Below are 20,872 nucleotides of genomic sequence, written 5' to 3'. Positions count from 1 at the left end.
GGTTTACGAGGATTAACTCCACAGCGAGTTGGCGTTTCTCTGTAAGAGCCTTATAAATGTGCTAAATATCAACAAGTGCGGTGAAAACGGCGTTTCTGTAAAAGTCGAGCGAGCCAGCTCTTTGAGAAATCCAATTCAAATCTTAAATTCGAAGCTTTTGTTCCACTTGGCAGGGTTTATGAAGCGCTTGGGATGATGCATTTTAAATTTTGAAAGCGGACTAATTGCAACCGTCACACACGGGGCAGAATTTTTCTCACAGGATTTTACCCCTCGCTCGCGCACACACTCACACACCCGTGCCTGGATGCGTCTGCTACATCGGCAGCGACTCCGATGACGGTACATTCAAGCGTTCTGGCTGACCCACGTGTCGGGAGGTTTGACACAGGCGGTTATCCATCTTACCTGCCAGACTAATGGCTCCAGCTCTGTGGTGGTGGAGGCCAGACAGATGCTGAGGGTGACGGTGTGGGAGAAGCAGGTGACGGCGCTGGCGATAATAGCCCCTCTCATGGAGAAGGGCAGCATGGTGTACACAACAAACACGATGAACAGGAAGAAGGATACCTGTAAGCGAAGAGTTGGGAGATAGCGGCGGGTTTGTCCTCACATTTAGCCTGGTATTTGTGTTCGCAATATGCATCGGAAGCTTAAATTATAACAGCGGCGCATAAATATAGATCATGAAGAAGTCTAGAATTCCGCCCACTGCAATCCACGCTCTGTTTGTCTGCAGTTTGTCTCAATGCCTTCGAAACGAAAACCCGGAGATAAAACGCTGATCTCGTCATAAATTAGAGAGCTGAGTGGGCTCGCGAAAGATAACATGCTGAAGCTGACTTAAAAAACAACGGGAAAAAAAAACAGAGCTAAATCTGGCAGAGCTGGACTCGCCGCCGTGGACTGTTTGAAATTGATCAGGTTGTTTCAGCCAAAAATGATGCTGCCTAAGGAACAAGCCGTTAACACCGAATAAAATAACACTCTAACTTTCTTTTTCCGACTCTTTGATCGCTGCCAATACAAGCATATACAATATATGTATAGATATTGTAATACTTTTGGGGTTGCTTGCTTTGATGACAGAAAAATAAGGGGATGAAATATTCACAAACTTAATGCCAGGCAGTATTGTTTCATGCCTGGATGAAAAGGTTTCGCCGTTTGAAAAGAGTTTTTTTTTTTTTTTTGAATATTTGATGGCAAAGAGCATTATCCCTTCCTTGAATAGGAAAACCTGCTAAATAAATATGTGACTGATGATTAAATAATGAGCAGCTATTTTTCCTAAACACGCTCATCGGCGGCTTGACACTGAGCAACTGCTGTTACTTCACAACAACGTCAAATGTTCTGTGGCGCCCATTCGTATTCAGCGTTACCCATTTTTACGAAGGCTGCGAGGACATTCTTGAAATTCGGCACAAAAGTCCAAATTCGAACAGTAAAAGTTTGTCACATTATCGTCCTCAAGTCTCTGTTTTGATTCGTGGGAGCGGCAGCTGTGACCTTTGCAAACGCATTTGTGATCGTTGCTCAAAAACCGGTACGTTCAACGCAACGAAACGCATCAACAAGGTTATGTTCCGCTCTCATATCGAGGGGGCAAAAGAGTAGTTGCATGAAAAAAGTAATTCAAGGTGTGTGTGTGTGTGTGTGTGTGTGTGTGTGAAATGAGTGGATTTCCTCACTGAAAGCGTGTGCCTTAACCTCTTGCTTCGTCCCTGTCCACTTCCCCCTGCGGACAGTCCAACCCTTCCTGTTGCGATAGCTGTCAGAAATGGGTCAACGTTTTAACCGGGACGGTGTTTGACCTTTGACCCTCCAACCCATCTGTTCATTTCCAACCACACTGGCATTCAGGCGGCTGTTCTTCAGAGCGGAATCCGCTGAAAGTGAACAACGTTTGGCAGTAACGGCCCCCCAAAGTGCTTTTCTGGCGTGCTGAAACACCCCGGCCGTCCGCTTCTCGCTCTCGGTTCGGCTTTTCAAGTGGCTGCTCACAGTTTACGACGTCGGAATTATTAACTTCATCTGCAGTGACAGGCTACTTTGGTGGCGCGCGACAAAGATATTACTTCTCCCCTTCGCCGTGTCTCATAGAGCACGAAGATGCCCAAAACACAGTGTGTGTGTGTGTGTGTGTCTGTGTGTGTGTGTGTGTGTGTGTGTGTGACCGACTTGCCTCTCACTGAGGACATGAACACAAGTAACAGAGAGAGGGGGGGAGAGAGGGGGGTGATTTGCGTAGGCTACAACTTTAGATTTCTGTTGCCAAGGGAACCAAAATAGGAAAGCGGTGCTGACGTCGGGAGCAGCAGCGGTGTTTTGAGGTCCTGCATATTTTGCCATAACCTTCAACTCCTGCCCCTGAACTCCCACCTCTGCAAAGCAGAGACCAGGTGGCGGTCACAGTCTGTGTGTGTGTGTGTGTGTGTGTGTGTGTGTGTGACGTACGAGCTGGTTCGCAAGCCTGAGGAATTGAAAGCGGCAGTCCAATTTCAGGTGCTTTACCTGGTTCCATCAGCCGCACAGGCTGCCAGACGCTCTTCATCCCCGGGAAACTCTGGCCTGAATCTTAAAACGCCGTCCGACACCCCGAGGCGGGAGCCGCAACCGTCGTCTCACTTCGGCTTCTTGGATGACACCCGCTCCGCCACGACGCCCGCCTTTTTGCTCTCATCGCTCCGCCTCAGTTCGCACGTGTTCTTCCCCCCGACTTAAACCGGCACCCGCGCATCCGAAGATGAATTTAACAGTTATGGGTCCGGCAGGCGTCTTTGAACGTTCGCAAGCTGAACTCAGAGGAGCGGCGTGGCCAGGACTGAAAGTCCAAAAGGCTTTTGTCACGCTTTCTTTGACGCCATGTTTTCCGTGTTTTCAGGGCCTTTCCTCCCTTCCTTTCTTCCTTTAAGACTTCTCTCCTTCCCTTTCTCCCCTATTTTCCTTTCTTTTCTTTTCCATCCCCTTCTTTCCTTCCTTTCTTTCTCTCTTCCTTCCGGCCCTCCTTCCCGTTTTCCCTTCAACAACCTTTTCCTCCTTCCTTCCTTCCTTCCTTCCTTCCTTGATTTCCTCGCACCATCCTTCCCTCCTACATCTCTTCTATCCTTCCTTCCCTTCTGCCCCCCCATATTTTTCCATCACACTTCACAATATCCATCCATCATAATAGATAGATAGATAGATAGATAGATAGATAGATAGATAGATAGATAGATAGATAGATAGATAGATAGATAGATAGATAGAGAGTGGAGAATGGAGTGATGAATTATTCAGATGATTATGCTCTCACAGGTGGCTGATGGTAAAAATATCCCCGACGGTGGAGGGAGGGAAGGAAAGAAAGGGGGAGAGAAAAAATTAGGCATGGCGGGGAGGGAGGGATGGAGGGAGGGAGGAGGGGAGGAAGGAGGGAGGGAGGGGGGCGTCGAGAGGGCGAGGCAGCAGGTGGAGATGCCGGACGGTGAGAATGGGACTTGATGAATGGGGGGAGACAAGGCGCTAGAAGGAGAAAATAGGATTCCTGAGACGGAGAGAGAAGGAGTCTGGCACTGAAAACTAATGTGTCTGTCGGTGGATCTGCTCACACCAGGACTCATTAACACTTGTCACATATGGAATTAATTAAGCACTGCGCACACACACACACACATACATACACGCACACACACTCTTTGGTTAAATTAAATAAGCAGCCCAACTGTTGGAGGATGGCTGTGTGTTTAAACAAAAGAGAGGAGCGGCGACGACGAGATGTTTCGACGTTGAGTCAAAGACACGGATGCACCGTCGCTCGTTTCGGTAATCTTGGCGAGGTGCAGGCGTAGGTCGGCCGGAGGAGGCAGGGTCACCGCTGACGTCACACCCGGGGGCGGTGTTGGTTTTATTTCATTTGCTCTCGGGAAATTACCTGTGGGATATGTTGGCCGGACTTGGCTTGGCAGAAAAACACCCGTGGTGAGCCTTCGGAAGGGATCGGCTCTTCTGTCGTATTTCGGTGAACTAGCGCCGAACACGTCTATGAAGAAAATAGCCGCCAAGCTGATCCACCGACTGGAACTGAGAGAACAGCAAGAACCCGGAGCGGTTGCCGGGGCGTCCAAGGCAGACAACGATGATTATCCCCGGAATAAATCCGCGTTTTACCTGCCTAGCATTTTCTCAGTGTCGCGTACAGAAGGAGACGAACGAGCTCCTCGTGTAACTGATTCAAAAGACCGGAATCGACATGGTTGCGTTTTGCTGTTTGCTGAGATCCGTAGAATAACCGCACAAACTCATCACAGGTCGTCAGTTCCGTGTGAACCAGCGGATCATTGGAAAGATATTTTGTGGAACGTAGGTTTATATAAAGATGTCAGCTCATCACCGCCACGCGCATGGACAGGCGCGGTCTCCTGAGGGTTCCTTCGCGCCAAATCATAAGGGCGTTTCTTTCTCACCTCAATCAATTCCGCTTGTTTGTATCATTTTGGCTGCTGCCCATCAGGGTTCAGCCCAAGGCCGACTGCTATTTGGGCGACTGTAAGATGAACCGAGGGTCCGAGTGTCCCGCAACGTACTATTCTGTGCCTCGCCAGAAGAAGCTGAGTCAGTGGAGCTTCCAGCCGTCCCTCGGGTTCAAGCAAACGGGTGAAAAAACAGCGTTTCCGTGGCAAACCGAGCTCGTTTCAAAGCCCTCAAAATGATTTTTTCTGCATTTTCCATTCAAATTCACGTGTGTTCTCATTTAAGCTTTTTCCACGCTGAAGAAGAAAATGTTTTGCCCGGCCATCTGGTTGCAGCTACTTTTTTCGTAAAGTTATTTCGCAAAACTTATATAAAGTTAGATTCCATGAACCCAGATGTAGCATCATGATTTGATTGGAGTTTAAATGAAGCATTGAGGCGGCTGCTGCTTTCACATTTTACATTTACCCACGAGCACAACGCGACGGCTGCTGAAGGTTAGCCTTCGGTGCGCTACAGAGGACACGGATTAGGATGGCATCTTAAGCGGCACGGGGCAACTCATAGCTCTTTTGACGAAGTACAATGAGGTGGACGCGTCGGACGAATTCCGTGAAAATGAGTCACCCGGTGCATCTGCAGGAGCACGAGCGCCGTTTTAAAAATGCACAACCTTGCCGAGACCTCGGGTCATCTTGCGTTTTGTGACAAAGTTGGGAAGCGTAGTGACTGAAAGCAAAACCAAAAGTAGCCTTATATCCTGCGCTGACCGACGCATCGTCACGGCCTCACTCACCTGGTCCCAGGGGCTGAGTATCCCTCCGGAAAACATCAACAGGTAACCCATGGTTACCAGACAGGCCCAGATCAAGAGCGAGAAGAGGCGGAGCATTCGCTTGAAGACCGACTCGATGCAGACGAGAATGAAGATGGACAGGAACAGGAAGAGCGCAGTGGGCACCATGATGAGGAACGTCAAGTGGTCCTCTGTGTTCTGGAGATCGACAAATATAATAGACGGCTTGTGTTAATAGCGTCGGGTTGATGTGAAGGGCACGCGTTCGTGCACGTTTCACGCCCCACACACACACAAATGCAATGTTGTGAACTGAAAATAGCGGCGGATGCAAGCGCAGTGGATTCTAGAGGAGGAAACATCAGGGACGGCAATCAAATGCTCTCAATATCTAAAACCCAAACTCTGGCCGCTCCTCAACTCAGCAAGATATGTGAGGGCAACAGGAAATGTGCTTAGTTTGGAGGCCCATCTTTGTATGTTAATGAGGACATCCGGTCCCCGACAATATGACACAAACAGACGGCACACAGATCGGCAGACAGTCTGAGCCCGCAGAATGTGCTACTGCATCACTTCTGCTCTCGCACTGTCAAAGTCAGCATTTTAAAACTGGCACACACACACACACAAAATCTCTTTCACCCACCTTATCAGCCACTAAAGCAGAAATCTTCCAGTCCTGCAGGACGTAGAAACACCGTCTACGCGAATAACCTTAACTGTTTCTGACTTTCCGAGAACAGGCATTTTGTTTCCCATGCATTTTCACTTTCTCCTTTTCTGCTAAGTTATAGAGAAGTCGTCATATGAGGATATGAGGCAGCTGTGTAGTATGTGAGTGTGTGAGCGAGTGTTGATATAAAATAAATAAACAAACAGTGATGTAACAAACCATAAACTTTATTTTAAAGGGGGGCCACACGCAGCTCAAAACGCCTCGGCAACTCCATCGCCCTCTTGTGGCTTCTCGCGGCGCAAGTGTTAGCAGGTGGGACGAGAGGCATTTAAAAATCGGCAAATTATACTGCGAATCAACCGGACTTTTTCAGAGAGACGGTTAATAGTGGTGTTTTGTCAGCATCAAAAGCTGTATATGGTTGCACGGTACCGGCGGAAAATGATTTATTTTCTTCTTTCCGTGTGCAAGCGATAACCCGCGAGCCTTGAACCGCAGTTCGGGCAAGAGCAGATGGGAAGTTAGATGCTTGTAGCACAATAATATGAATAATAGCAGAAAGCTTTTCCAGGGCCTCTTATGATAAAATATAGCAAAGCTACATGGTCAGCGATATGGAAAAACAAAACAGCCTCCCACGTTCGCGTACCTTTCACCCGGCGTGGACGGGACATGAAATGAATTCCAAAGTTTCCTCTGCCTCAAACGGCCGGATGTTAACTTGCTCATTTTCTGCCAGGTGTTATTTTAATTGGGTTTTGGGATGCTACGATTGCCGCCGTTTTGAGCGAACGGCAGTCAAGGGAGGGATCTGCAGACTCAGCCTGAGAACGCCGTGCACGTGGAGCGTCACAGGGTTAATACGGGATGAAAATATTCGCCGCGGAATAACAATACAAAAAGAACCAGCTAGAAATGTTTTCGAAGCATCAGATCCCTGGCAAAATCACTGATATTAATAATAACGATGAAAATTTGATCTAAATGATCCAATCAGTATTATTTCAGATTTAAAAGAGAATGCTTTTGACAAGTTTCGAACAAAACAACCTGCAACAACCTATAATTTATCAAAGCTCCCGCTCTCTGGATGGGAGCACATCGGATTCTGATTTTCAATTTAAGGTCACGAAGCTCCTGACCTTCCGTAAATGTGCACTTAAAAAAAAACAAAAAAAAAAACAGCAACAACTTGCTAAGTGGTGACCGATGGCTTGAAAATTCCCTGGTTGCCGCGACTCCATTGCCTGATCAATACGCCACTGACTCTCGTGCTAAATGATGTCACCAGCCGTGGGTGACAAGCGGCCACATCTGGGAAATCCTACACACAGTCTGCATTTCAAATGACCCACCATCGTGCGAACGGGTCAGAAAGGCGCTTCTATCTCGATCATTTCGTTCAGAAAGCGTCAATCATTATCGAGAGAAGGGTGGTTGTGAAACAGCAATCCTCCGAAATTTTCCCCGTAAAGCAACTTGACAAACAATGGCAAATTGGCAACTCCGCGGCCGAAGAGGCGCTCGAGAGGCGGACGGATTTTACACTCGAGCGGTGTTTTAACCCTTGTGTTGTCTTGCGGGTCAAAAGTGACCCACTGCCATGTTTAGCTGTAGAAAAAAACACCTTAACCTATTTTTTTCCAACTTGAAATTTTATGACTTTTTCTAAAGAGACCTCATGATTAGAAAAAGTGACACTTCTTCTTTGTTTATGTTTCCATGTGGGCTGTACACCACTAGGGTACAAAGATGGTCTTATGGGTCATTTTTGACCCATAGGACAAGGGGAGTAAACACAATGTTAAGATCGCATAAGGGTTAAGGATGGAGGAAAAAAAAAAAATTCAAAAAAAGCAAAGTCACGCGGCCGACCTTGAATTTACGGTGGTTTTTATCGGCTCTGATTAACAAAAAGCTGTTTGGCTACGGAAACACACCCAGCGATAGAGCGCATTAGTGTGTCAGCCCACTGTAACAGAGGCAGTATGAGTCAGGGCCTGGCAAAGGGATCCCGGGGGATCTGGCCGCTGACGCCACAGCAGCCATACAGCGAGCTCTGGATGCAGACAGAACGCCACCGAGGACGGAAGCAAGACTGCGAATGGCCCGAGCGGCGCTAAGATACGTGCTCGACCCGCAGGAAGAGCCGCCGTTATATTTTTCCACATCTTTTCATTTTTTTTTTTTTTTTTTTTTTCTTTTGTGCGTTGCACACTTTTGATTATAGGCAATCTAGGTTGTTAAAATCCATGTGAAACCATTGAAAGCCAATTCCCTGGACGTGTAGCGCCGAGTGTGTTTTGTGTGTGTGTGTGTGGGGGGGGGGGGGTTGTGCCTGCCAGCCATAATGGACTGCATTGTCATCCAGAACAATTATTTCCTTTTTTTAACTCAGTCTGGCTTATCGAGCTATTATACTGGGAGGGGGAAAAAAAAAGAGGGGGGCGAACAGCGAGGCAGCGGCAGCAGAACGACACGGAGAGAGGGAGTAATATCGTTCTTCGACAGGAAAATACTCCGAATAGATGATGTCAGCGGCAGAGGGAGAGGAGGGGAGCGGCAGGGTATGAAGCCGTCGTGTTTTTGTGCGTGCCGAACATTCGTTGTCTGACGAAACCTTACTCGTGGCCTCCGGCTCTGACTTTTAACTCCGCAAATTTCAAAGGATTTCGCGGGCGCTTTATTTTTAAGCGAAATCGCTTTTAAAGTTGGTCCCAAACGAACCAAATATGTAGAATCGCCGGTCATATCAAACGAGAGACAAAACGACGCAACTGTGGATTAAGATGCCGATCCGAAAACCTCGGTTTTCTTAAAAATAACGGGGCTTGTATTAAAATCTCCACTCAAATAGCGATGGTTTGGTTTTTTTTGTAGTTGTAGTGCGTCACAGACAAGAAATCCCTCGCAAGGCCGTATCATTGAGTCACACTCGCCCCTGCGAAGCGCTGGTCCCTTCTGATAGCAGGGCCGTGAGTAGAATTCCTTTTTTTTTTTTTTTTTGTCTCCGCGCCCGTGCCATGAAAAATGCACATTTTCCCCAACGGGGTTTCTGTTTAATACGGATGTGGCGGGAGCGACGGCTAAACGACCGAATTGAAATGAATTCTGCTCTCAGCCTCGTTGCGATGGCCGTCAGCGAGGCTTTCTCAAGGTCTCCCTCCGCAGCGCAGAAGAATGTTAAAAGTGAAATTTCACCCTTGGTCTGACCCGATATCAACCGGATGCATCGTTTTAAGCAAAAATGCTTAAAAAAAAATGTAGCCAAAATGTAGAGCAGGATGGCACCGGCGGTGAGGATCCAGTGATGTGGACATGAGTTTCCACATGAGCTTCTCGTATCTAATACGTTTTTGGGAAGGTGACCAAAAAAAAAAAAAAAACCCCGAAAGAAATATGGCTTAGTGGGCGGCGCTCAAGGCGAGTTGGAAAAAGAGCGATGATGAACGAAGACGGAATATAAATGCTTCGCCGCCGTTCGGTATTACTCCACGCTCATCTGCTCAAGGAACGCCGTCATTGTGTCACTTCTTGTGGGTTTCCATGACGAAACAGGCGGCCAGTTTCCTCCCGCTGTCAAGTTTGGTCAAGTTTCCCAACCGGCCACCTCCCTGTCATTGCAGGAATGACAAAGTTTTAAATGGAGATTGAGACACACACACACACACACACACACACACACACATTCACACACACAGACATGCAGGACTGTCTTAGAAAATTAGAGTATTATGATAAAGTTCTTCATCTCCTCTGATGCAATTAAAAAAACAAAAATGACTTTTTCATGATATTCTAATATTTTGAGATAGGATTTTTTCAAGACGTAAGCCATAATCAGCGATATTAAAATAATAAAAAGCTTGCAATATTTCAGTTGATTTGTAATGACTCCAGAATGTATGACATTTTTGTTTTTGTAACTGCATTACAGGAGATAAAGAACTTTATCACAATATTCTAATTTTCTGAGACAGTCCTGTATATATATACATATATATATATAGTATGTGTGTATATGGGGTGATTATTCATGGACTGTCCCAGCTTCTATTGGGCGAGAGAACACGCAAACTCTTGCAGACCAAAAAAGGCCTCCATTATAAGGGATGGCTTTTAACAGTGCACACATTTGAACTCCCATAACTCCAATAACAAACCATCCGCTTCCAAATAAAATGTCAATACACATGTAATGGAAGTATTGTATCTTCATATGTCTCGCGGTGGTGGTGGTGGCGAGGAGGGGGTTTGCTCCAGCGGTCCACCGCGAAGAAATGACCATTCATGAGCCGCTGAACAAATGCCGGAGGGCTCAGCGGGTGGAACGAACCAGAACCGTTAAGATTCCTCCCGGCTAACAAAAAAAAAAAAAGGAAAGAAAATGAAAGAAAGAGTGAGGGTTCTGGCTAAGTTCAGCCGGGGAAATGTGTTTTCTATGAATAGCAGGAATTTTCAAGGAGATCTGACAACTAATAGATATTATCGCGGTTGTTTCCACGGACAAAGAAGCGCTTGTCTGCTGTGCAAAGTAAACAATCAATCATTTACTCGGAAAAGAAAATACTTTGCCATCTATACTCTGATTATCCGCGTGGCCATTTATTTCGGCTAGGTGTTTGTGGGGGTGCAAAAGTTTATAAAAATAGTTACCAATCCAAAGACTTGTTCCTGTTTTTATCAATTAGCATAAAAAATGTCATCTCCTCCTGTTCCCATTCTGTTAAATTCTTTCACGCTTCATGCGTAATACCTCACCAAATTTTAACCCTTTCACGCTAAATCTATCCAAGATAATATCTTGGATATATTTGACACATGATGCCATTGGTTTATTTTAGACCGTTTTTTTTTCTGACTTTTAATTCCTTGAAAAAAAAAAAAAAAAAAAAAGCAAAAATAGCTACTGAGCTGAGATTGTTACCAGAGGATTGAAGCGTTTTTTTTAATCTGAAGATAATCTCATCGGTCGCGCCGGAGAAATCTGATGGTGTAATCGTACATTTGATCATTATTTTAGGAATGACCCCCGCAAACGCAGTCAGCGGCTAATGACTTCACCCTTGGCGGCCGTTGCTGCGGGAAATCATCCGCAAAATGATGTGGAATCACGAATATGCGTTCCGAATGCCGGCGGCGGCGGCAGCCCGACGCCAGGCCGAGCGCTTCTCATGTCAATCAATCCAAAGAACGGGAGCCGTTTTGACCAACTTATCGATTTGTTATATTGATCTCTGTTGAACCATTAAACGCCGTTTGAAATATCATTACCTTAACATGCTACCAAACCCATATGTGTGTGCACACACATTTCAGGGCATCAAGAAAGAAGAAAGAGATTTTTTTTTTCCCTCAAATATGCTGATAATCCTAAGAAGGAAATGGGTTACTTCCTTTGACAAAAACACCCAAAAAACATACAGATACTCCAACAACATGATATTTTCATCACACACACACACACACACACACACATAGGGTGGAGTCGACTACATCTTAAAAACACCACACCAGCTCCCTCTCTATGATCTGCAGATGAAGATAAAAGCGTGCATACATTTTGGGGAGCATTAGCGCTCCTTTGGCTGACTTTCTGCCGGCTGCCTGATAAAGCCAGAGCCCTTACAACAACATCCTCCCCTCCTGCTGACGCCCGGCTCGCCGCTCCAAACCCCATTCTATTTATTCCTGCTATTCTTTCTTTGTACGGAGGGTGGGGGAGGTATTAAATACACGCCTCGACGGCTGCGCCCGGACCCGTCCGTCATTTGGCGGGATCCGATCGGAAAAGGCGCGAGCGATCCGGAGCGACACCGTGAGCGACAGGGAGTGATTACGAAAGATTGTATTCAAGCGGTCAACACGGCGGTGCTCTGCCGATGGCGCGGGGGAGAACTCAGAAATCGGAAATCGATCGTCCGGGGCAGAGAAATCTACCGATTTGACTTAAACGGGGGTAATGCGATCGATTAATATGGAGGTTTTACCCCCAGAAAGACCCCATTACGGGGTTCAGTTGAAAGCGACGGGCCTGCAGCCGCAGCCTCGAGGTGCTGATTTGGGGGCGTACGGATCAGCGGCAGCATTCGGCGGCAAAACAATCGCTTTGAAATGACGGCAACCGCAGCGATGAGTGGGCATGCCTTTGTATGCAATTTCATAAAAACACTAAAGCAGCACTCCAAGAGACAATAGCTCGTGTTTGAGTGTTTGTGGCCAAAACAACACGTTTCACTTGACAAAAGCACCAACACCCACGCCGCCGTGATCTCAACTCCCGTCCAGCTCTTGATCCGCCGAGCGAACGCACCGTTGTAATTTAAAGCGCCGCTCCCGAGCCTCTCATGTTGTGACACATCGCCAGACACGCTCCGCTCCGCTGCCGGGCTACAACGCAAACTCTTCTCCCCGTCCCGACTCGGGCGTGATCCCAAAAGCGACGCCGGGAAAAAACGGGCTCCGGTGCCATTCCGTGCGGCGGCTCCCGGCAAAAGCAGAATGTTTTTTAAGGCGGCATAATGAGGGGAGCAGCGGTTCACGGCAAAAACACACACTGGAGCTTTGGCTCTGATTAAATCAGTCTCCATCACGAAAGGCCAGACAACAATGTGGGCAAAAAGAAATCCTTTGTATTATTCAGACAGCGCATACGGACGGAGATGAGGGCTACATTTGAAAAATATCTGATAAGGAATATATATATACATGTATTTTGGTGTGCAGCACGGGTCGACACGCTGGCCTCATGGGAAGGGGGAGGCTCTGGGTTACACTCCGGTGCTTCCGACGTGGAGTTTTCACCTTCTACCTGCGACCGCGCTGGTTCTTCCGGTATTCTCGTGCAAATTAAAAACTTTGGTGAAAACTCAGAATCTTCCGCAGGTGTGAATGAGAGAGCCAATGGTTGGATGTCGACGTGCGCCCCTGTGATTGACAGGCGGCGGGTTCAGGGTGGACCCCGTATGGCAGACCTGGGTATTTTACGGCCCGCAGGCCACATCCGGCCGGTTTTGTTTTTGTAATCCGGACCGCAAAACTATTTTCTTTGAATCTTCTAATAAGTATTTTCAATCAATATTGAATTTAGAGGATCCTTTTTTTTTTTAAATTTTGTATGGATGATTACATACAAAATAATGTCGGTACATTTATATGATCACTCATGGTTTTAACGTCGAAATAAAATGCCCAAAAATTTAAATATTTAAATTGCAATTTTTTTTGTGTTCGATTTACATGATACCTGGTTGGCCCGCGTATAAAAATTAATTAAGAAACATGGTCCGCCAGCCAAAATAATTGCCCACCCCTGCCGTATGGTATGGATAATCAATAAATGAGTTAATATCTATATATTATATACTTGTATATGAATAATATTATCATTGAAAAAAGAGGAACACAACTCAATAAAGCGGAGCACATAGGTGTGGATGTGTTAGTGTGTGTGTTTGTCCTCAAAAACAACGTGCATTTACACACATACTTTCTGACGGCTCCCCTTGTTTTTTCATCGCAAAATGAGCATGTAAATAGATATTACAACTCTTTATTTGTTCTCGGAAGAAACGGGCGATCGCATTTCCTCCCTGTCACAAAAAATTGCAATCATTTCTGATGTGAAAGCCATCGTAAAGTTTGGGGTTTTTGTTCCCCCTTCACATGGCTTTTAATCTTCCAGAGGAAAGGCATATTATCTATTTACATCATGACATCCACCCATCAGTCATCGTTGGCTTAGGGGGGCCGGAGCTAAGATTCAATAGTTGAGCAGCTCGCGGGAACCAGAAACATTAATCTGCTTTTATCAGTACAGAACTTTTTTTTTTTCTTCCCCGGCCTGACCCGGTCAACGTCAGCTTGGGGTTTGTGTGAGACTGTGACACGCCTGATGTTTCTCGCTGGAATTCACCAGATAAAAGAGCAGGACTTGATTCTGTGACTCAGATATGAAGGGGGGAAAAATGTGAAAAAAAAATGATGATGATGATGATAAAAGAAATAAATAAAAAGACATGTGAAATATAGCAGCAAGAGGATGAAGTCAGTTCAGGCAGTAGAGACGAAATGTATGGAACGTCTCCATGAACAAATTGTTTTAAAAGTCACTTTTGAGTAGTACTTAATAGAATTCGGTGTTGAATGAAATGCGGAAGGAGCGTTTGATGGAAAGTTTTTCCGTATTTTGAGGACACACATGTATGTAATGTTGGGCTTTAAAAAAAAAAAAATGTTTTACATATAACTAAAATTTCAATTTTCCTCCCATGTTCAAACGATTTCTGAATACCAACTGTCGCTCTGTGTTTATTAAGCCATTATTCATCCTCTCTTCGGTTCGTTTTTCTCTTTGAGCTGTATTCCGACAGCAACTTGACTCTTTTTAAAGAAACCTTCAGGTTATCACCTCATCTTGTAAACATGTTTCCAAAAAGAAAGCGGAAGTCGGGGGGGGGGGCGGGGTCACGCCCGCCTCGTCCAATCAGCGGCTTTGTTTACATTCCGTGTGCGGGTTGCGTGGCGGTGTTCGTCACGCACGGAGCGGTAAAAGCATGGGATGTTTGTTCTGAAGCACCCAAAAAAACAAAAGATTTACCGTCCCTGAACGCCCCCGAAAGACCAAATAAAGGAAAGATGGAAGAACAAGAGGGAAGGGAAGATGCACGAGAATTAAAAGATAATAGAAATTACAGTTACAATTACATAATGCTGTCACTGTAAAGTGCTTTTGCTTCTGACGGCCATTCATTCGCTCATCCATTCATTCATCTATTCATTCATTCATTCATTCATTCATCCATTCCTCCATCAATTGATCCATCCATCCATCCATTCACTCATTCATTCATTCACCCACTCATTCATTCATTCATTCATCCATCCTTCCATCCCTTGATCCATCCATCCATCCATTCGTTCATTCATTCATTCATTCATTCATTCATCCATCCTTCCATCCATTGATCCATCCATTGATCCATTCACATATTCATTCATTCGTTTACCCATTTGTTCATTCATTCCTGCATCCATCTATCCATTCACGTACTCATTCATTCTTTCTTTCATCCATTTGTTCATTCATTCTTCCATCCATCCATCCATCCATCCATCCATCCACATACTCATTTATTCATTCGTTCAGTCATTTGATCATTCATTCCTCCATCCATCCCCCCATCCTTCCATCCATCCATTCACATTCTCATCCATCCATTAATTTACTCATCCATCCATTCACTTTCTCATCCATCCATCCATCCCTCCATCCATCCATTCCTCCATTTATTCATTCATCCACCCATCCGCTTACTCCTCCATTCATTCACTCATCCATCCATCCATCCATCCATCAATTCACTTACGCATTCGCTCACTCATTCATTCATAAATGTCCTCTCCCCCGCACGTTGTACCGCAACCACACGCACCCGCACACGCACACTGACCAGTCCGGATGCGAAGAAGACCAGCAGCAGCGCCAGACAGGTTCCCATGACGATGAGCAGCAGGAAGACGATGAGCGGATGCTGCTGGCTCATCCGGTAGTAGGACTCGTAGAGCCAGTCCTGGGGCTTCCCGCCCTCCGCGCACGGCTCCCCCTGCGGCCCCGTGCACGCTTCCCCCGGGCCGTCGGGACCCTCGGCTCCCTCGGCTCCATCGCTCTTCTCCAGCAGGTACCGTCCGCGGGTCCACAGAGCCTCCTGCCACATGGGTCGCTGCTCCGGCTCCGCACGCAGGCGAACACCCGTGCGGGATGGCCCCGCACCTCCTCCCGCTCCTTCTTCTTCTCCTCCTCCTCCTTCTCCTCCTGCTTCTTCTCCACTTCTTCCTCCACCTTCTTGAAAAAGTTTGCTCAGGCGGACGGACGCGGAGAGAGGGAGGGACAACTCGCCGGAGCTCCGCTCTCCCGGCGGGCTGCGCGCATCCTCCGCCGCCGCCGCCGCCGCCGCCGCCGCCTCCTGGAGGAGTGAAGCCGCAGAGATGGAGATCCTCCGGCCGCTCCGGCGCTCCGTGGACCGGCCCGGGTCAGACTCACGCAGGAGGAGCTCCGGGAGGCGACATGTTACTCTGCTGGTGGAGATGAGGACTGAGAGGTAGAGGGAGGAGAGAGAGACAGAGAGAGAGGGAGAGAGAGAGAGTGTGTGTGAGTAAGGGGGGGCGATATAGGCTGTGTGACATTGATGATGGGCGTGTGTGTATGTGTGTGTGTGTGTGTGTGTGTCTGTGTGTGTGTGTGCAAGGTGTCCAGGAAGAGACTCAGAAATATGCAGCAGAAATGAAAGATCATGGAGGTGGCAGAAGAGCAAAGAGGTGTGTCTTTCTATGTGTGTGTGAGTGTGTGTGTCTGTGTGTGTGTGTGTGTGCAAGGTGTCCAGGAAGAGACTCAGAAATATGCAGCAGAAATGAAAGAGCATGGAGGTGGCAGAAGAGTAAAGAGGAGTGTCTTTCTGTGCGTGTGTGTGTGTGTGTGTGTGTGTGTGTGTGTGTGCGTGTGTGTGTGTGTGTATGTGTGTGTGTGTAAGGTGTCCAAGAAGAGACTCAGAAGTATGCAGAAGAAATGAAAGAGCATGGAGGTGGCAGAAGAGCAAAGAGGAGTGTCTTTCTGTGTGTGTGTGTGTGTGTGTGTGCGTGTGTGTGTGTGTAAGGTGTCCAAGAAGAGACTCAGAAGTATGCAGCAGAAATGAAAGAGCATGGAGAACTTTATCATAATATCTTAATTTTCTGAGACAGTCTTGTATGTCTGTGTGTGTGTGTGCGTGTGCGTGTGCACGTGCGTGTGCGTGTGTGCGTGTGCGTGTGTGTGTGTGTGTGTGTGTGTGTGTGTGTGTGCGCGCGCACGTGAGGGTTCCTAGCAGCTGCTGAGCATCAGCGTGAGAGCCAAACGCCATCCGGCAGTCGGCGACGACTCAAGAAAGAAGACCAAGACAAAAAGTCGTGGATGAACAGAAAGGAAGAGGAAGGAGAGACAAAGTGAGGAAGGAAAAGGCCACGGGAGACACAACGTCCAAGGAGAGCGGAGGAACATCTGAGGAACCGCAGCTTCTCCTCCGTCGTTCTTTCAACGCTCAACTAGTCATCGCTCCCCCCCCCCCCCCACTCATCACTCACCCTCTCGCCGCCACATGTGATGTCACTCAAAGCGTGAAAAGCAGCAACGCCACTTCAATGCTTCACATCCACACAGTCGGCCTTTCACATATGCTGAAGCGAGGCCGGGGGTTCAGGGGTTCAGGGGTTCGGGGGTTCGGGGGGTCGGGGGGTCGAGGGGGGGCCTGATCCCGTGAAGACACACGCCGGGGGTCATTTGTAGAAATGAGCCTTTACATTCATGAGTGGACTTTATCCAAAAAGACCCATCTGTGGCCAAGTGGTCATGAGCATAGTAGTCCACACACACACACACACACACACACACACACACACACACAGAGTGATCAACTTTGCACACAGATTTCCGTCAGGTTACGGTTTCTACGGTCATGTTTTCCAGCATGTCAGCAAACTCCTAAGAAGAGAATGTGTGTGTTGCTTTCTATGCAGGTCCTTTCACCGACCTGGAACATAGCAGGTGTGCTGCCATGGGTTTAAAGTAGAATTGGAAGCAGACGGGCTGCCGTATAATCGGGGGGGGGGGAGAAGCACACATATATACAGTAAATATAGAGATATATTCTGTATATATATATTTTTTTTTTTCCTCTGCTGTTTTTGGAACAAATCACGGATGTCTTCGGAACATCGAGGACGGGAACAGCCCCGGGCTCTTTTTTGACGCAGCCAAAGCGTGGACTTACCCGTGTGGCACCGGGGATGGATGCGGGCCCAAAACGCCCTCCCCCGTAGACTTCCATTTGGAAAAGAAGCCGGCATAGCGCTGAATTTTTCACAGTCCCAATCCCCGTTTGACAGTCGTTTGGTTTTTTTTTCTTTTGAAAAAAGCTGCAAGATCAGCAAATATATATTTTTTTTCAGACTGTCAAGTGGCGAAACGTTAGCGGCGGCTCGCCCTCGTAACCCTGAGGACCGAACGCAGGAGTCGGGAACATTTTTGCATCAGGTGCTCCGGAGCAGGTTTCCACAGAACTGAGCGCAAACCTGACTTCAAGCCACCGGCGCGATAATACATCGGTGATGTAAAGACCTCTGGGACAGACTGTACATGTACCCGTGATGATGGTCAAAAAGCAATTTCTGAGATGGATGTGTGTGTGTGTGTGTGTGTGTGTGTGTGTGTGTGTGTGGTGACACATGCACTTAAAAATGTACCTCTGCAGCAAAAGGGAATGTCAAATGCTCCCGGTGTATTTTTCTTTTTTTTCACAGTGCAAAGAATAGTGTAAATGGCCTCTCCCTGGTACAATGCACCGTGTTCGGATAAATAGCTCACCGTGCTCGGAGTCCGTTTTGTCCGGGTGTTAATTCAAAAGAAATTATATTTCGGGCTTGCCGAAAAGCCGCTTTCACCCAAAAACTCAACAGGAAGGGGTGTGTGGACCAGGATTTCACCGAGATCCGTCCAACGGCTGTAGCGGCGTGGCATGAAAACCGGAAAATGTCAACCCAAGCGATGCAGGTGAGGACGAGTCAAAGGATTACTGAAGTCATAAGGAGACGACCGTTTGACGAGCGCAAGGAGCGGTACAAAAATGTCACAGCGTGGACAAGGACGCGGCCTCGAGGTGTTTTTATGGAGTCGATCTGATTTGATTGATATCGCGCGTGGAATCGCGAGCCCCGAAAACAACAAGACGACGGGTGCGCAGATCGTCCTCGGGGCAGATTACCGCAGCACCTGGGTCTCAGCGGTTTTAATTTCTGGCAACCCAGCTCATTCATTTTGTAAGTCACGGGGTGTATTTGTAAAAATACAGGAAATTTAAAACACAAACAAACAAATGGAAAGCATCTGTGCAAGCACACGTGGAGGTTGCATCCGTTCGTAATAATAAATGCGTACGAGAGCCGGTCAGCTCCGGTTTTTGGATAAGAAACGGCGCGGACGAACGGAAAGGACGGACGACTTCTGGCCCCTCAACATCGACGCGAATGCAGACGGGAAAATAGTACGAGAGGAAAGAAAGAGAAGTCAAGGCCGAGATTTGATAGCAATTATCAGACTCCGGAGTCCAGAGCCAGGAAATCAGTCTCGGACGAGAAAGTGGCACGGTGAGAAATATATAGAAACCAGGATCCCACTGGCAAGTGTAATGACAATAATGGCAGTAATGATGATGATTATACGCACATCATCTTGTGCTGCTTCCAAGGAGACCACTATTTTTTTTTTTTTTTCCCAGAAGAGACAAAAACAGACTGCCGCCCAGAGATGTGTCGGGTGGGAATCGGCAAAACAAGCTTGATTCTTTTTTTTTTTTTTCCTCTTTAAAATTACATTCTGATGACAGGATATTAAACAGTAATGTGTGTCGAAATATAATGATGATAGCAATTTTGTGGTTTTCATAAATGCGGCAAAAACACGGTCATGTCGGCAGCGCTGACGAAAGGCAGTTAAAATATACGACTGCAAACGGGTTCAAGGCTAAAAAGGCTAACAGGCTAAGCTACTCGATTTGAGTGCATTTTTTTGGTTCACTCGTTCTTCATATCTCCATACATTTGTGGGTAAATATATGTAAAAATTCTCAGCGAACAAGCTAAAGTTAACTGTTAGATCAGATTCCAATGGGTATTACAATTTGAACCGAAATGAGTGTATTTTCAGACGGCAGCCGTATTTTTAGATTTAATTTGCTACTTATTTGTTTTTTGATCCCTGTTGGTGTCACTCCATTCGCGTCACGTTTATTTTTGTCATTGTTATTGTCACTCTGTTTCTGCTCTTATCCTTGTTGTTTTAGCTGTCTATTCTCACTCTTGCTGTTTTTTTTCAGTCTGTTGTTTATTCTTATCCTTGTTGTTGTTGTTCCCTCTGGTGCCTGTTTATGTGTGGATTCCTTTTTACTCCATCTTAATTGTCTCTTTTATTTATATTTATACTCATATTTATCGATATTGTCATTGTTGCGCTGCTGCAACAAAAGAATTTCTCCTATGGTGAATAAAGTTTACCTTAACTTATCTTACCTTATCTGATCTAATCTTATCTAATCTAATCTTATCTTATCTGATCTTATAAGAATAAGAGCAACTTTATTTATCCCGAAGGAAATTGTTGTGCCAGAGTTTCAAGTAAAACATAACAATAATAGAAAGTAGTAGGAAATTGTATAAGCAGTAAAAAAAAAAAAAAAAAAGAGGGAGAATAAAAAATACAAATAAATCTATAAAGTGTCAAAGTAAAGGCTATAAAGTGTTTTAAGGTCTTAAGTACAAAGGTTTGAATATTCCCTGCAGCTGAAGGAAGAGGAATTAAAAAGTCTGATAGCCTCAGGTAGGAATCTGATCTTATCTGATCTTATCTTATCTTATCTTATCTTACAGACCTCCAGAAACAGCAAAACAGGCCCCTTTGCATTTAACATGGGACTGCAGCTCAAGAATTCAACACTGACTGCGGGTCCAAAACACGGGGAGCCCAGGGAACCCCAGGACGGGACACCACGTGGGAACCAAAGGAGTCCTAACGTCAGACCAGGTCTTGGGGTCCTGTTAAAGGGAGCTAAACAGTGAGATGAATCAGGGAGACACAGGACAGGGGGGGCGGCGGAGCAAGGAGGCCGTGTCCGTCGGAGACTCTCCGTTGCCCAGCTGTGTGAAAAAGAGGGTGACCGGTTGTTTGTTTCCACGTGCGGCCCTGTGAGGGTGAAGCCCTGGGCTCCAGCATGCGGTATGGAGAACAAATGAATGAAAGGCTGACTGTTATTTTTGCCCTCTAGCCGAGCGGAGAGGGAAAAGGAGGAAGCACAAAACAACTCCGTGCCTATTTTTAAACATGAGTGTAATTAATACATTTCCCGAGTATGAAATCCATC

The 20,872-nt window shown here is 46.6% G+C and overlaps 1 protein-coding gene across 2 annotated transcripts in view; it reads right to left on the bottom strand.

The window, feature by feature from the left end:
• adcy2b (adenylate cyclase 2b (brain)) overlaps positions 1-16,145 on the bottom strand; it is a 54,055-nt gene extending 37,910 nt beyond the window's left edge. Inside the window, exons 1-3 of one of the 2 annotated variants that reach the window (XR_015107995.1) lie at positions 15,383-16,145; positions 5,252-5,449; positions 409-570 (exon numbers count right to left, since the gene is read on the bottom strand). Coding sequence is in view for 1 of the 2 variants with exons in the window: in XM_086171141.1 (XP_086027267.1) it covers positions 409-570; positions 5,252-5,449; positions 15,383-15,646 (624 nt within the window). In the remaining variant the exon portion in view is untranslated. The remainder of the gene's footprint in view (positions 1-408; positions 571-5,251; positions 5,450-15,382) is intronic. The other variant, XM_086171141.1, reaches the window with a different exon arrangement.
• Positions 16,146-20,872: the final 4,727 nt, after the last annotated feature.

Source organism: Fistularia commersonii, chromosome 24 (assembly GCF_037954325.1).
Source record: "Fistularia commersonii isolate RoL2024-O1a breed Wild chromosome 24, RoL_Fcom_v1.0, whole genome shotgun sequence".
In the NCBI taxonomy this organism is placed as follows: Eukaryota; Metazoa; Chordata; class Actinopteri; order Syngnathiformes; family Fistulariidae; genus Fistularia; species Fistularia commersonii.
Note: the sequence above shows the minus strand (reverse complement) of the source record. Positions and strands in the feature narration are given on the sequence as shown.